Genomic DNA, 17,867 nt, shown 5'->3' with positions numbered 1-17,867 from the left:
CATTCGACATATAGGAAAGTTTTGGCTCTCTGACTGAAATTTGAAGCTAGGTTTGGGGAAGGACAGACAGGAAGGATATTAAAACATATTACTGTCTCCATCTTCTTTACTTTCTTTTTTTTTTTCTTTCTTTTTTTTTTTGTGATCTAAGCTACCTGTTACTGGTTTGCCACATTTTCCTTATGGCTGGAAGGAAATGTCACTTTATGCAGATAAGAGATTTTTATAGGTTGTCTTAATGAATCCTGATATGACAGCTCCTTAGGAATTGTGTGTCCTTATAAACATGAAGTCATGTATTAATTACCATTTAGTATTAACCGTCATTGTACATTTGAACAGCTCTGTATTTTGATATTTTGTTTTGGCTTGTTTTTTGAGTAGATGTGAAGGTCACATCACAAAAACAAGTCTTTGTTGACAAAATTTCACCGACATTTCAACTCTGCATAATTATATTTTACAGGCCAAAGAGGGGCGCTGGACCAAAACCAGCCATTATTGTCCACTTGATCTGTTCTCAGGGTAAGTGAGCGGGCTTTATTTCTCTCTTTGTGACAAAGACTTGCTTGTCACCCGGATTCAGCATGCAAGCACACAGCTCCCACAAAGCTCCCAGTAAGTCGACAGCTGGTCGGCCTATGACAATAATGTTGCAAACTCAGCGCTGACTGGAATTCCTGTCCAGATAGAAATTGACACCCAAATGACAAATCTATTCTTAGCCACCCTTTGTTGGAGGAGTTTCCCAGCATTATGGGACTGGTTTAATTGCACGTGCCACACAACACAGGGGACTTGATGTAATTTCTTGGGATGCGGTTTACTCCTATAAAACTTTTGAATGAATTAATGGTATTTTGCAAGAGCTGGGGTTACCCTGATGTTAGGTTTGTTTAGACAGGCTTTTAGACTCAGGTGTATAATTACGGACTGCATGGTGACAGATGGTGTGCTTAAGAGAGGGAGAGGGGGCACAAAGAATATGACAGAGGGAGAGGGGGGAAACAGGTAAAAAATATGAGAGAGGGGTGCAGACCACAAAAAACCTGTAAGAGGGAGAGGAGAATGCACACAAAGATTTGGAGTGGGGAGGGAGACAAGACGTAGACAAAGAATTTCAAGGGGGACAGAGACAAAGATTTTGAGAGGGGGACACACAAAGAATTTGAAAGGGGGACACAGAGTTTGAGAGGGGGCACAGACAAAGAATTTGAGAGGGGGCACAGACAACTTGAGAGGGGGCACAGACAAAGAATTTGAGAGGGGGACACAGACAATTTGAAAGGGGGACGTACACAGACAATTTGAGAGGTGGCACAGACAAAGAATTTGAGATGGAGATGTAGACAAAGAATTTGAAATGGAGGGGGGGGGGGGGGGGGGTTGCACAAAGAATTGGAGAGGAGAGGCACTTGCAAAGCATTCTTATTTGATTTCATGAGTAAAGATACCATATCAAATGTTGAAAGGTTGATTAAAAAATAAAGGTAATGCTAGTTTGCATAATGAGCAATATTACATTTTTAACACATTGTGATATGTGTAAGCTTGTAATTGGTCTACTTGTGTGCTGTGTGCATATCCAAAAGACTAACTGTTCTCGCTTCACTGCTAGATTGTATGCGTGATTACAAAAGACATGTTTTATCCACAAAGTGAACTCAACATTATCTTAAGTACGTGACCTGTGCCTGTTTTTAATTTTTTTTTCTCCTGGGGCCAGCGGAGATATATCTTAATTGTAAATATTTTTGGCCTGGTCGTAATTAACTTTCACAGCAGCAGTACATTTGAAATTATAAAACCAAAATAGGGTTCACAAGACATTTGTCTGCATCATTCAAATTCATATTTTACTGTTAATTAAGCGATTGCTTTGTTTCTCTCTGTAGATTTCTGCAATTAAATACCGGTATATTTCACAGGGATAGGTAATCAAGCACCTGCAGTTCATTATTTATCATATATCTATTGATTTAAAAGAAAATATTTCTAGGCTGAATCATGGAGCCAGTAAATAGCTGTATAATGTAGTGAGTACCGGACTCGTTAGCACATTTTGCGAAAACATGGTAGACACGATAATTGTCCCAGGTTCAAAACTAAAGTTTGTTATTATTGAGTAAATTTACATGAAATAGACATGAACTGTTTCAGAATGTAAGATGGGAAAGATTTCTAAATAGGAGTATGAAGAGAGAAAAAAAAATTTGAACAAGTTCTAGTTCAGATTTATCATCGGTGCCAACATGTCTGCATGTTTTTTTTTATAATTTACCCCCAAGATTTGTTTTTGCATGCAGTAGTAACTACTAATACATCACTAGGTCCTACAGAATATATAACCAGGACTAATTAATACAGACCAAGACAGATAGGACTGACAATAACCAGTCCATACTCCCAAGTAAGGCCATCAAATCTTGTCCACCTCTAGGTCAGCTAATAAACTCGTACTGACCATGTAAGGGTTAATGATGCGTGTCTAATACTGTGTAACCTCTGGTCATCAGCTGGACAAGAGACCAGGGGGGCACTGAGTGCATTTTGTGTATTGGCCACCTGTATCTCGCAGTGACAGGTAGTCAAGTGCAGTTTGTGCACGCAGTGATATCGTAACACAGAGGCCGTGTTCTAGTTTGATTGATTGATCCGCCGATCAATGTTATCAACAGTGAACTCCCAATTCATCAAACCTGTAGATTTAATATTCAGACCAAACTTTCATTTGGCCATGTAATCATCAATACCTGTTTACATTATACCTACATGAGCTGTTCTAAATTGTTGATGTCAGCAGTGAGTGTATTGACCGGTATGGATATATGGGTTTAACGAAAGAGGTGAACGAATTTGGCAGAAGTTGGGATGATCGATTTGCATGTTTCGATGTTGAATCTGACGTCAGAAATTTACGTGAGACTAGTTTGTTACAACAGCGTTCATAGATCTCATTGCTATGAGAAACTGGGAGAATGATCTACATCGGTCACTTCTATTGATCTGTGGATCCCGCTCTCAGGGGCAGGAAATTGGATTTGACCATTACTAGATATGGGGATGGTTGTTGAAACATTTCACCATGTAACTGTATTGGACCTTGAGGAAATGGTGCTGATGAAGTAGAAGATTTATGTCATGGGGAATGGATTTTTTGATACATAGAAGCTCAGAGAGAGAGAGAGAGAGAGAGGGAGGGGGGAGTGAAAGACAGAAAGAGTGAAAGAAAGAAAGAATTTTGACACCCCTATGAAAGACTGTGTTATATATACACAAACTTATTTAGATTTGGTATTAGTTGTGCAATAAAAGGATTATAAGATCTAAGATTACTCAGCTTTGTACCCTAATCTATTACACTTTGTAATAAGGTCATGAATTGATAAGTGGATGAAAATCACATTTTCAAATATCATAATCTCTTGTAAGAGGATTAATAAATAAACAGTAGAAATAGGAGAAGCCAATAAGCGCTGTGTCATGTGATCATAATTATTTGTAGACTTGCATGGACAGAATATGCAGTGTCACTTGTTATATATTATTATGTATATATATAGAGAGAGAGAGATTGAGGTCTTGTTTGAACGTGGGAGTCCTCTCAATAGATGCTGATCAAGCATTCAGTATTTTCCCCATGCTAGTCATTCCTGATAACCACCTTTCTTGCTTTTAATTAAACACCTCACAGATGTTTTTGTAACTTTACAAAGCCATCCTATGAGTCTGTAGTTATTGCCTGGGTGTCTGACAAGGTCAATATTTAACCATGGAGTTCACAGTTCTTTCTTTGTTCTCTTATTCACAGTTCCCCCTCCTGAGGCCCCATTTTCTAGGGCATGTTTTTATTAAACCCTCTCATGCATGCTAACAGCTGTTAGTTGAATTTCCAGGTTTCACTGTGTTCTAAAAATAGCTGTTTGAAATGCTGTTGTTGAGGCACTTAAAGAAGAAAGGGAAAATCACTTAACACAAAGATTTTGTCGGAGCGAGAACATTGAATGCTTAACTTTATGTTTGGACACAATTTTCTAAATTCTTCATGGTCTCCTGTGCTGTTAATCATATTAATATTTGTACTTGGGCAAAACTATAATTAGATTTATGATCATAGTTGCCCACTTACAATCACATACAAATTCCTTCGAGTTGTACGTGAGCTAGTAAATTATATGCAGATATTTCATGATCAGTTTTTGACAGAATTTGATGATTATCATTGTGTTTGATATATATATTAATAATTGGTTCTAACTGGTATATGTATATATTATCTGTACTATTCCAGTTATTCAGACTAATTAAATTGGCCTGTAACAGTTAATGAATGCATGCTTTCAACGTCAGCATAATTAGATGTTAATTCATCAAGGAAATTACTATGATACGCAATTTTTTGGTGCGAGAAAGGCATGCCGGACATTAATGTGTGCCCTGCGGACTTCATATTTTAGACAATCCTTGGCATTGTTTTGAAAGTTTCGAGCATTATTTTAATTAAGGAATTTTTTGTATCACAATTAGCGATTTATGTTTTGTAATGATATCGAATGAACTGATCATCATACTTGGAGTGAACTCTCGTGAATTTCCTTGTTTAATAATTAGAGAGGAAGGGGTTTTTGAGATATATTCCAGGATTCCAAACATTTATTTAAATGCTCAAGTCAAGAACTTGAAGTCGTAGGGAGTCCCAGTTAGAAAACGTTTTAAACGTCATTTTTCAAAAAATTCCATGCCCTAAATTAAGGCAGTTATGAATATATCTTATTTGACATTTGTGTTTAAGCGAATACAAAATGGCATTTTGACTAGCCTTATTCATGTTAGTCAAGAATTTACGCCTACATTTTCATTTACACTTTAGTCGGCAAGCCTGTACAAATTCTGGTAGTTCTAATTGTCGAGTCAAAATCTGGAATCATTACAAAAGTCCACACCAGACTTTGAGCTCGGAGAATTCCAACCCCTGAATGAAAGGTGAAGATAACGAACAGTTATCAATCTCATGACTCCTATAAGCAATACAAAATATAGAGTTCGGCAAATGTGTGGTCTACTTTTAAGATATTGTGTGGTACTGTATTTCAACAGATACTTTTTTTTATGTCGGTATGGAAACATCAGATGTAATTCTATTCTTGCGATATTTTTATCTCCTCTACTCTCTTGTATGATGTTGTTATTATAGAGTCTCTCGATGCCATTTAGAGTTTTCATCGAGATCCCATGGCCCAGTCCGATTGGATAATAGACAATCGCTTATCACCATTTCTACACTTTCAGACAACAAAATGAACAAAACAATTCCATGTAAAAGAATCTTGAATGTTATACTTGTACCAACTTTTTTCGGGGGGGGGGGGTCTTTTTTATTGAATCCATATTGCTGCAAATTTCCGAAACATGGTAAACTACCAACATTAAAGATACAGGTGTGTTCGTAGGGAATATGCAGGTGTCCGATAATAAGGACAGGTGAACTAGAGTTCTGTATCAAGGACGATTCCTGTAATCTTATCATCTTCCTAAAAGTGACTGTTCGTTCAAAGCAAATGTGTTACCATGGAATTCCGCTATTGGGTTGGTTCTATTTATAGCCATGGGAAATTTGTTCAAGGAGGAAAGATTTGATGCAATATAGGTCCATATTTCAAGGATGTTTTTAGATAACACTTGTGTGACCTAAATAAGTATTTTTAACGACATATGAATTATTCTGTTCAGAGTCTAATGCTGCATTATACTATAACCGATTTATTCTTCCCTCTGGAATAATATAAATATTTCAGATCGGGCATTTGATTGCATTAATTAAAATTCTCCAGAAGCATCCAGGTCTAAATATAGCACTGACTGTAGACCAACTGCATTACCTTAGTATTGCATAGTGAACATTTCCAGAACATTCTAAATAAAATGACTTAGTAATCTCTAGTAATATTGATCAGAACACCGGAGCTTGTAATGAGTGGTCTAAGGGGCACAACTCTTATAACACTGACAAATTATTTTCTCTGATTCATCTTTGATTAAGAGCATTAGGTGGAGTAGCCTTTCAGTGCTTAAAACAAAATGTTAATCATATTCGTATTTTCTTCATTTCAGGAACCGTGCTAGAATGAGACATGCCCTCCACAGTCTTTGTGTCACCCCTCAGAACAATCTCAAAATTTGTCAGGTAATTCATTCAAAAGCAATTCGTCACTCAGCGAGATCAAATTTCTAAAAACAATCGGTCTTCGTACTGGTATTTATTTACAACATGAAATCACCATCACACCTCCCAAAAAAAAAAATTAGAACAGGACAAAAACTGTCGCCGAGTACACGATTTGCTGACGAAGTGTTGTTTATAGTTTTAGTTTGAAGTGCGATTGTTGTGACATTTTATTCAACATGTCTCTGACAAAATGTTGACAGATAGTTGAAAAAAAAGAAGGTTATTAAGTAACAAAAACAGTCAAATTACGTACTTGTTAATTACACTGATTTAGATATTGATTTTGTACTACATTGTATGTGAAAGGCATTGACCTTCTCCAAATTTCTAAAGGAGATGGTCATCTGACCATTAAGGTGCATAGTACATTTTGTCCCTGTAGAACGTAATTCAGAGTCTGTACTAAGAGATCCATCCAGCTCATTATTGAATACATTTTCTAGAGATACTTGTATTTGATTTTTTTTTTTATTATTAATTGGTTTGTTTTTTGTTTTTTTTGGCAGAATGGAATAGAGTCCTACAGTGAATTTTCTAAGGGTGACCTCGGAAAAATTCTACAACAGTTTTTCGGTGAATCGGTAAATGGACTGAAGAATGGATTGAGGAAGCAACTGTAAGTTTCAGTGATGGCTCAAAAATGTGTTCTAAGGGAAATAACTCAATTTTGCACATAAAATCCTATGCTTGTGCCTGTTGAGTGTGTCTATAAATCAGGATCTTTAAGTTACCTGTGTTTACAGCACAGGAATACGAAAAGAAACTGGCCATCGTGGCTGATATTGTTCTCTTATAACATTGCAGGGAGGTCCAGACATTCGTCGATCTGATCATTGATGCGTTGTTGTACGTGCCAAAAAGGTCGGAATCTCACCGCTCAAGCCAATCCGTCCTTAAGGCCAGCAATCGACAGGCGAAGGACTCGCCGTGTCTGCCCCGCAAAAAGCCCACCTCTCCAGTACTCAGCCAGCATTGCCTGAACAGTTCATTTAAGGCAAACCTAAATACAGGGTTAGGTAGGCATGATGTTCAAAGATATATTATGTCAATACAGAAGAAAACAGGTTGCGTGAATTTATTTTGTCAATTTATATGCTTTCTATTTTCATTGAAAATGGAGGTAAATTTTCAAGAACTGTGTAGAATTTCATAAAATATATTTACAAAACTTTTTCATATTTCAAATATCCTGAGAAAAAATATGATGATATGATATATCCAGTTTTTGCTGAATATTTAATGTCAACCAGCTGATCTCTGTGATAATGTAAGCCAGCAATAAATCAACGTCCTGCTGTTTCAGAGCCAAGCAGTCTGCCCCGCAACTGTGTCCTGGACCGAATACTCCACGTTCAGATGTTAGATCAGATGGACATTGAGGAGATCCATCCGTTGTATGTCCGGATAAAGGAGTACGTGTCCACTCACATAGAGGAAAGGTAATCACAATCAGCCTTCTACAGTGTACAATGTTATAGGATTAAACATTCTTTTTGAAGAATTTATCGATGTGTAAACTCTGGACATTTTACACACAAACTGAATAAAAGTGCAAATGTTAAATTTGTGAGTAAAATATCTAGAGTTTACGCACAGATAAATTCTTCAAAAAGAATGTTTGATTCTTATAATTCTAATTCGTTCCCTGTATTATCAATTTCTAAAATTTGAATAGTTTCCCCGCACTATGTTATTACTATGAATACATAGCGTTTCGGGGTTTATTGATGTGGAAATTTTCGTTTAGCTTTATTTTTGTCCAATCAAAACAATTGCAATAAATAACATTTGGAATTGTATACATTTCCTATATTACTGCCTTGGTTATCCCTACCAGTTGTAATGATAGCCATTTCCTCATGAACCTGTCACAGTTGTATGAATGCACACATGAATCTTGATAAATATAGTTCTTGTATTTTAACGGCTGAGAATATAAATATAAGAAAATTACTTCATTTTTCAAAATACTTGATGGTATGAACTGCAACACATGAATGCAGGCATGCTTTTCATGAAGCACTAATGTGTTTCATGAAGTAAGCTGGTATGAAGTGTCGCAGTTCATACCCCTCATGTATTTTCAAAAATGAAATTCATTTCTTAACTGACTGAAAGATTGTCTTGTGACATTTTTTTTTTCATTTTGTCCAGTGCCTGTCTCTTTTTGTGTCAAAGTGGAGTCCCACTTTAACAGATTTAGAGAATTGACTGGTCAGTGACTTGAAAAAATTATTTGTCCATATATTTTTCTCATCCGTTGGAGTTATGCCCTTGCAAGAGTAACCACCCTTGAAAATCAGTGAAATCTGACACCATGATCCAATTAGGCCTCTGAAATTCACACAGACTACAGGAAATGAATACCCGTGTTAAACCTTTGAATTAATTTTTTTCAGATTTTGTTTAGAAAAAAACCGGTCAATTTTTTTTATTAAAATTGACTGTGTAAGACCCCCATTTCACTTTTGCAACTGACACATATATATCTAATTTTACTTTATTTTTTAAAAATGAATGATTTTTTTTTTCCAAACTGCATTAAATGAAATATTTCCACATTCATAGTAGAGCGTGGCAATCTGAAGGATTCAAGCTGATGTTCAATGTTGAGGCGGCCGTGAACAGATTTTCAATGTTGAGGCGGCCGTGAACAGATTTTCAATGTTGAGGCGGCCGTGAACAGATTGTGTCTCAGTGTATATGTATATGCCTATCCTAACAACAGTTGTTTTTATTGGGTTTTTAGTTCGCACTGGAATCTGTATGGCCCGTTCACGTCAGACACCTGGCTGACACCATGTTTAGAGGATCCACAAGGTCACATGGACAAGGACGGTATAGAGTACGCTGTCAGTCAGGTACGGTTCTCCGATTCTCCGTATCAATTTTCCAATTCGTCGTATATAACAAAGGGAACCAGGGCACTTATTCACAAAATCTCTTACGACTAAGCTGGAAAAAAAAATTTCTGTCTGATAATCAAATACCAATCACAAGGTCATACACATGTATTCAAGTTTTATAAAACATGGATGTACTTCACATATTGATTAAGGAAATCTACAAGAAATGAAAAGTAAGAAAATTACAGTGGTTGTAAATTTTGATCTTAGTCATAAGATATTTTGTGAATAGGACCACAGAATCTTGAGTATAAATAGGACCTGAGTTGAAGAGCATGAAAAGTATATATATGCGTGTTATAGAAATTTACGTGCCCTAGATTTCCTTGATTGTTCCCCCCCCCCCCCCCCCCCCCCCAAAAAAATTCTCTCTGGTTTTGAATTAGCTTACAATAACACTAAAGTCACTTGCTCTTCGGGCATGTCTTTCAAGGTTAGATACCATGTGTAGTGTGTACGATATATACCTTGTGGATGATGGAGCTGATGTTTTGCAATAAACACCAGCATTCAAAGATTCCATTCTCACAAAAATTTTCACCACTTCACTGCATCAGATTGTACTTGAGAAAATACCGAGACATGTGCTTGTTTTTTGTGATTGTTTTAATGTATTCTTTTGTATTCACGCGTAACACCAGATTATTTGTGATTGTGTTAATGTATTCTTTTGTATTCACGCGTAACACCAGATTATTTTCCTTTGACAGGTGAAACGACACAATGTATCTAAGACAGCTCAGGATTGTTCTATCATGGTGGCTATGCAACAAATCTCCCCAAATATGACCATGTAAGTCGCGGTATTTGAAGAACACACCTGCTCTAGCAGACTAAGATTCTTTTTAGAATTCGTTTTCAGTGATATACAGTGAACACTGCCTAATCTGAGGCCTGTCTTATCTTTCACTGCGAATTGCGACTCAAAATGTCATTCCCAAATATTTTTCCCCCATGTTGTCTTTATAATGTTATCCTATGTGTTGTCTATTCTGACACAAAATTTGTCTCCCAGTGCACGTCTGATAAGACAGGTTTCAGTGTAGACAGGTTTCAGTGTAGACAGGATTCAGTGCAGACAGGATTCACTGTAGTTTAGAAAACAATTTCCATTATCTATCATGATAGATGCCAGAAGTATTTCCTACATGTACAGAAAAACAATGATACGCAAAGTTCTGTGTATTTTCAGTGAAAATGAAGATATGGTTTTGACTGACAGTTGTGGAAGGAAGTATCAGTTTTCTGTGGTGATCATTGACCTTGACCCTAAGCCTGTGGACAAGATAAAAAAGTACCACCGCCAGCAGTCGGACATCGTCCTAGCCTTCACGGAGGACCAGATCGATATCACTGCAGATCAGTGGGTCATCAACAATTAGACAAAAGTTACAGGGTCAAGGGCATAAGAGGATTTCAAGGTCGTTATTTGGAAGTGGCATTGTTGTAAAACAAAGTATCTACTCAAACTAAGATCAGGCATTGTTAACTGAATTTTATGATAGTGGTGTATGAAGTATTATATATGTGTTTTATTGCTATTTTTTCATTTTGCGTTTGTTTTGTTTGGTTACCATGGCAACCCTTCTAAAGATTTGTCGTGGCAGACCAGCAAATTTCTAGTCATCCCATTGTTGAGTTGAGTTTGTTTTATCTCCAAGAAAAAAAAAGGTGTTGTTGTCATCTTTGTGAGGTTGTATATAGACGTGGGAGATCTTCACTTGGACCTTAACTATAGGGGTTGGTGACACATCATCTTTCTAGTATCAGGGAATATTCTTTTAGATTTCAGAAATTAACTCCCTTTCCAGGGATAAGCATGAAAAACTATAAAAGTTGATGTGCACTTTTTTTTTATCATTTATAAATACTCAGTGACTGCATATCAGAAATTTTCAATTCAGTTCAAAATAATACCAAGTAAATATTTATATATTTGATGAACTAAGTACCTGTGATCCTTGTTATAGAACATGAACATATTCTCTATTCTTCTGGTTTGGTATATTATGAACTTAAATGGTGACATCATCGTAATTACCAGGAACAGTTGTATTAGATTTTGAGTTGTAAGAAGCACCATTTTTGATTTTAAGGGTCCAGTATGGCATTCAATGTGAGACGTACCGGTGGTTATAAAATGTTAGTATTTATGTTTTGCAGGTTTGATATTTATTGTTGCAATTCCGTAATCACTCAAGTCGGTTATCTTCGCCTGAATGGTGAAATTATAAAAATTTCTGTACTTGTTGATTATTTTTCGATCCAGCTTTATTAATTAGGATTACTCTTCGCATAATCTCATGATTGTTAAGTACTCGTGATATTTTTCGTGATATTTGTTTTTTAATTTGACATCAATTACTCACAAAAATTGTCTTCTCGCGTATATATATCGACAATGTTTGTGTCGCGATAATAATTGTGGATTAACTGTGTGTATCATTTTGAGTTAATTTGTTTGAAATCTTTGAAAGATAAACTTACAGTTTGCATTACGATATGTAGGTGGCTGTTTCCATGGGAATGGTGTTTATACGCACGAAAAATTGCGATTGTCTGATGTTGTACAGCTTGATTTTGAACACCAGAAAACAGACATTTTGAGTTTGTAATCTCAAAAATTACTTGATAATGATTAAAAAGCCCAGTGAATATAAAGTTGGTGTTAACTGATGTTTGATTTTTTTTTTGGTATTATTTAGAGGGTATGTTAGAGTATGTTTCACAGTTGTTATATAAGTGGTGTCTGTATGTCTGTAAGTTAAGTAGCTGTTGAATATAGTTTGTACATGTAATGCTTTATGAAACAGTGTGTGGCTCTAAGCACACATACTTCTGATTTTTGTAATAGTTTTGAACTAGACTGTTGCCATGTGATTTTGGTGGAACACTTTCATTGTCTAATTTTGCATTTTTTTCCTTTCTTACAAGGTGCTCTTCGGAAAAAGATCTTGAAAGTTTTGTATTTATGGTTCTAATTTCGATTTTGTGTAGTTACTAGCTGAAGTAGGCAATGGTGCATTTTGATAATGATTATGGTGCTAGACCTTTTCGCAATAAGAGGGCAATGTTATATAGCAATTCCAGCTCATGATTTTAGTCAGAAAAACGTCTAAAAATACTCTTTGTATAACTCTCGCCTTGGCTATTCAAGGCTCGCTGTGGGATTCACTCACTTTTTATAGAACATGTCGCATCACAAAATTTGCCAATTCTCCACCCACCTGATGAGTTTCACCGAATACTTCTCTAAATTCAGCCACACCGTATTTTCTCTACTTTTACCTATACCTGTGCCACGCCGTATTTTCTCTACTTTTACCTATACCTGTGCTGGGTACAGTCGTGATTCATGATTTTGTTTGATATAATCCTTGTACGACTCTCAAAGCCTGACTGCATTCATTGTAATCTACATGTAATATTTTGATGTTTTGTCTGTAGAATTTTTCAAACTTATGCGATGACATGTTTCATTACTTACAATGCTGCTATATCTATTTAAATCATTGTGTATAAAATCATGTTCCATTCTCTTCCTCTGATAGAAAATCAGACTTGTATATTCAGCTTTAAATTTGCTCCTGATTATTGTCAAAAACTGTTGGCTTAATCTGTTTTCTCATAGTTTAAAAATTCATTTTTGTGTTCATTATAAATGCATGTGTAGGCTAAATTCTACTACATTATATTTGTATTATAAATTTATATGTTGACTGCTATTTTAATGTCGATGTTTTGGCCCATAGTGAAATTTGAAAAGATTAATCTGCCTGGAAAATAAGACAGTATACAGTTTGTGTATAGCACAGTCAATACTCCGAAACGTGCTGATCATGTCAGAAGAAAATGCTAATGATTGAAAATTGTCCCGACTCTTTGTACAGAAATTCTTCCGTGATCAGCATTTTTGCTATTATTGTAAATCCTCGAGAAAAAAATCACAGGAATACGTTATCAATTTTTAAAGAATTAACAAGAGGATATATTGAATATCATATAATTTTTATGTTTTAAGTTTGCCATTAACAGATATCTGAACACTGGATCAAAATTACTATGTAACTAAGAATTCATTTCCTGACAATTCTTGCCTTTGATCAAGTACATCCTATGTGATAGTACAGTGATTAGTCGTTTATTTTCTTTATACCTCAGACCGCGACAGATCTACATGTATATGTTTGTTCAGCAGCCAGTCCCTTTGAAATCGAAGGGATGTTCAGCTCCTGGGTTTTTTTTTTCTTTCTGTTTGTGTACATTGTTGAAGTTGTGAAAAGTAAATTTTATATGTACATGTATTATACAAGAATATTATAAACTATTTTTTCTTTGTGGGAATATTCAACAATGTCGTATATTTTTTCAATGCAATTACGAGTCAGCATTAAACAATCTCAGTAAATCAAAACTCTTTATGTAGAAAAGTATAGCCAAACCGGAATGTTCATCAAACCTTCCCCTCTGCCCCATCTCAGATTAATTGAATCATATCTCCTTTGAATTGTGCTAATAATGGAAGAAAAAATAAGTTTTTTCCATATTACAGATTTGGGATAGAGAAATTCCACCTCTGGGGTAAGATGACTCTGCAGAACGTCATCCCTGACGGAGAATCTTGTCCCCTCGATAGAATTTCCCTCTCTCGTATTCTTAGTAAGGAAGACTCGGTTTCACAATTTTACAATAGTCTCAGTGGTTGTCCAAAATTTAGCTTTATATAGACCTCTGAGAATTGTATGATAAGAAATTTGAAATATATGATTGAAAGTTTTTGCCAAACTATAAACTTGTACATTTAATCATGGCTGCAATAATGTAGCCCTCTCCGATTTTTTTTTTTTATTCTGATGTTTCAAAAAAAAGTCGGAGACGACTTCATTATTGCAGCTAATGTAATTGACGTGGTGTTCCGAAACATCGAGGCGTGGGGTATTTGAATATTAACCAATGAAGTTTAAACGCATTCTCTTACCCGAGTATGCCCTAAATGTATATTTACGTGTTACAATTGCTAACCATGATTCCACTTCATTATTTCCCTTTGCATGAGGACTTTTTATGAATGGTGCTGTCACTTTGACACGTAACTGAGTAGTGTAGGGTGTCGCTATACAGTAACTCGTGGACACATCCCAATTTTTATTGTTTTCTCCGTTGAGGTAAAATAGAAAGGGTAATTACCTAACATTTGCTTAAGTTCAAGTATCGTGAATCATTTTAGATTCGTGAGGGGCCAATTTTCATGGATTGTGAAGATTTTTCAGTTTCATCGGAATGTAATTTTATGGTGTGGTTTTTGTACATTTAAACGTAAATAAATTGGGTAATTAGTTTAAGTTTGACATTTGTGAGATGGGGTACCTGCAAAATCCATGATAATTGAGTCCCCACGAGATCTAATGATTTCACTACAATATAGATATGTGCCGTGGTGTAACATAATCTAGATTTTGAAAAGATGAAAACGTGGTCGAATGTTTGGGTGAAAATATATTTTTATCTTCAAATTTTGAAGATGCTTGTGGATAATGGAGTGCTTTATTAGAAGTACGGTTACAGATTTCTGTTTCGTGTATTTTATTTTGAAACTTATTTTATTTTCGTCCTTTGGTTCCCAGTATATGTGTGGAGTAAAATAGACACCGTGTGTATTTTGATGACGAGTGATATTTTACTTGAAGCTGAGTGATTTTATATGTATGTTTCCCAGTGCTGTTGAATATTGTAGATATGATTTCAGATAAAATGAATATTGTAGATATGATTTCAGATAAAATGAATATTGGGGAGTAGATGAACTTCAATGTGAAGTATGAAAGCCTATGGAGTATTATTTCTCAGGTTTTTTTTTCTCTCTGTAAAACCTTTCATTGAAGTTTATTCTGAGCTAGATCTGTTTTTGATTTTAATGTATATATCTCTAAAGTTCACACAAGATGTTATTGAAATTTTTTTTTCTAAACAGTATGTTTTCATTTCCTCTATATAAGTTTTGGTATGATTTTATAAATAGGAATAAGTTTTATAGTGTAATGATTATACCATGCTTTGTATGTCGGCCTGGTTAGCTCAGCTGTTGGACTACCTTTTTAATACTGCAAGGGTACCGGGTTCGATCCCCGATTGATCAAAAGATTTTTTTCTCCTTTTCTCTGCTACAATAACTTAGTCATGTCCAAATATACTTTTTGTAATACAAAAGACATGCATTTTTACTTGCCACAACCAGGAACTATCAAAATGTGATCTCTAAAACAGACCTAGTAATATACCCCAAACGTTTTATTTTGTACAGAAAAAGATACGAAAAATTATATACATGCATTATTGAGAAATGTTGCTTATATCCTGAAGTGTTTTGAGCATACAAGTCTTGGAAGATATCATTAGATTTTAGGGTCCTTGTTTTTGTGTCCTCAACTTAAAACTAGACCTCAAAATTCTAGGCTTTATTTGATAGACTTCATACTTTTTATCAAAAGAAAAGTTCAAAGCTGACTTATAGGCCGAGGCTCAGTATTCTACCATGATAACGTTTAAGTACTCAATATTCATACTGCATATTTAGCCAAGTGAAAAGTCGAGGTCAAATTTATTTTGGTACATTGTTGAAATGTCAGAGTCAGAAGTCAGTATTTTACCTTCAAGGTCCTTGAGAGTAAATTTTAAACTGTACAAGACAGAAAATTCATGAACTTTTTTGTTGCATTCTTTCTTTTTTTTTTAATAGGTTTGTCTGGATCACTGATTAAAAAAAAAGGGGGGGTGTCAATCTTTCAACAACAAAAAACTTGGCCATGCTGAGGACATTAGCAGTGTTTTACTGTATGCGCATGTAATTAGGAATCCATACTGGGAACATTTAGGAGTCACAGGGGAGAAAGACTCGATTCTTGTCAGGACTGTCTTCACCATGTTTACTTATTTATTTTATTCTTATACAGGATTATTACAGGTTTCCTTTACAGAGAGAGAGAGAGAACTATGGTTTAACAAAGTTTGTGTTATGTTGTCCAATGTATGCTAAATGAATATATTTTGTTTTTAAAAGCATTGTTGCATATCAATAAAAAAATCAGTTAAAATATTTGTCTTTTTCTACACTACCTAGACTTCTAAGCTGAGCACTTGGTTGGTTGATTGATTGATTGATTGATCTATTAGTGGAGGAGCTGGGGATACATACTTCTGCTGTGGTGTAATGTGAACCAATATTATGGGGTGGTAATTTTCTCTTTCTTTCTCCTATAAAGTCCCTCTTCCTCCCATTTCCATCATTCGTCTTTAATTAATCTACCCCCTCCTCTTTTACAAACTTTGTCCCAACAATATATCATGGCCAATTCCGGGAAGGTCCTTTGATAATGATATTTTTAAAATACGCCCCAATGATCATCAACTCTCGCAGGAGGAGCAACGTAAAATAACATCTTAATTCGAGACCTACAAGGGTCGTGGCCGAGTGGTTAGAGCGTCGAGCTCAAAATCACATGGCCTCTCACCTCTGGTCGGCGCGGGTTCGAATCCCGCTCGCGCCGGTAAGTGAGAAAGTTTACTTTCGGAAGGTCGGTGGTCTCTTTCCAGGTATTGTATTTGGGTTCTCTCTTCCACCGATAAAAACTGGGCGCCATCAGATAACTGAAAAATTGTTGCGTGTGGCAGCAAAACAATCAACTGCGACCAATATTGCAGAAACGGTGTGTTATGAAATAAAGCTGCCACACTGCCTATTTTAAAAATGGGATAGACCACAATACCCCAATGTTTTATTTTTACCCAGAGAGCTACAGGAGTGATACTACAGTTGGGGAAGTAGATAGATTTAACCATGGCTGTGCTATTGGCATCGAGACCAGGATTAAAATGACCTTGCACATGATACGTCCATTCTGATTGCAGTGTGTTACATTGATACACGTGTACCCGGAGGTGTGTACTAAGTGCATGCCCAGTAGCACGCCCGGATTTTTTGCAGAGTTGTCATTAATGCCCTGAACTGAGCCACGGTCTTTTCTTTGGTAAACAGTGACCGGGCCATGTGGGCGTTTGGACCCATGGACCTCTTGCATTAGGATCTTTGCACCCTAAAGCACTTTCATTCATTTTTCTAAAGACCCTTTTTATTATGCCTCACGTAACGAAGTTGCGGAGTGTAAAATATTTTTGACCCGTCAGTCCCTTTCTTGTCAACGCAACTCCTCTGAGACCGCTCAACAGAATTGCGTGAAACTTTGTGTTAATAAGGACATATTTTGGTAGAAACAATCCGGGCACAAGCGGGGGAATATAATCACAGGGCGGGTTTTTTCCCCCGCCGAGGGGGAAACTCAATACTGATTTTGATCATTGAGGAAATAACTTCAGTACTGGGATGCTTTTTCCTCACGGGGAAGGATTCTAACCCGGGCACGTTTTTAAGGAGGGGAGCTACAACACCTTAACAAGATATGAAAGTATCGTTCTATAGGAAGTGACGAAACAATGAATAACAAGCCCTCCATCAATCAGGAAGTCACGTCCTGTCTACACAAAGCCTTTGTGGTATAACGGACAGAGATTGTTAGAGAGGTCAGCTCGTCGTGCGCAATTACCTCTTTAGAATAGTAAGTATTTATGTTTTTTAATTTAATACATTTCAAATGCAATATTTTGATCGAAAGAGATCGCTGAGAACTTTTCGTTACGCAGTATGAAGGCGCAGAATAATTTTCTTACATTGTATATTCTAC

At 36.0% G+C, this 17,867-nt stretch overlaps 1 protein-coding gene across 3 annotated transcripts in view; it reads left to right on the top strand.

The window, feature by feature from the left end:
- Positions 1–16,223, top strand: part of LOC130047617 (inositol-pentakisphosphate 2-kinase-like) — a 37,858-nt gene extending 21,635 nt beyond the window's left edge. For all 3 annotated transcript variants that reach the window (XM_056142980.1, XM_056142978.1, XM_056142979.1), the window contains 8 exons: positions 467–525; positions 6,112–6,184; positions 6,733–6,842; positions 7,031–7,242; positions 7,530–7,665; positions 8,976–9,087; positions 9,843–9,925; positions 10,325–16,223. In XM_056142980.1, the coding sequence (XP_055998955.1) occupies positions 467–525; positions 6,112–6,184; positions 6,733–6,842; positions 7,031–7,242; positions 7,530–7,665; positions 8,976–9,087; positions 9,843–9,925; positions 10,325–10,514 (975 nt within the window). In that variant the 3' untranslated portion in view covers positions 10,515–16,223. The remainder of the gene's footprint in view (positions 1–466; positions 526–6,111; positions 6,185–6,732; positions 6,843–7,030; positions 7,243–7,529; positions 7,666–8,975; positions 9,088–9,842; positions 9,926–10,324) is intronic.
- The last annotated feature ends 1,644 nt before the right edge of the window (positions 16,224–17,867 follow it).

This window comes from Ostrea edulis, chromosome 7 (assembly GCF_947568905.1).
Source record: "Ostrea edulis chromosome 7, xbOstEdul1.1, whole genome shotgun sequence".
Classification (NCBI taxonomy): domain Eukaryota; kingdom Metazoa; phylum Mollusca; class Bivalvia; order Ostreida; family Ostreidae; genus Ostrea; species Ostrea edulis.
This window is presented reverse-complemented; position numbering and strand designations above follow the sequence as displayed.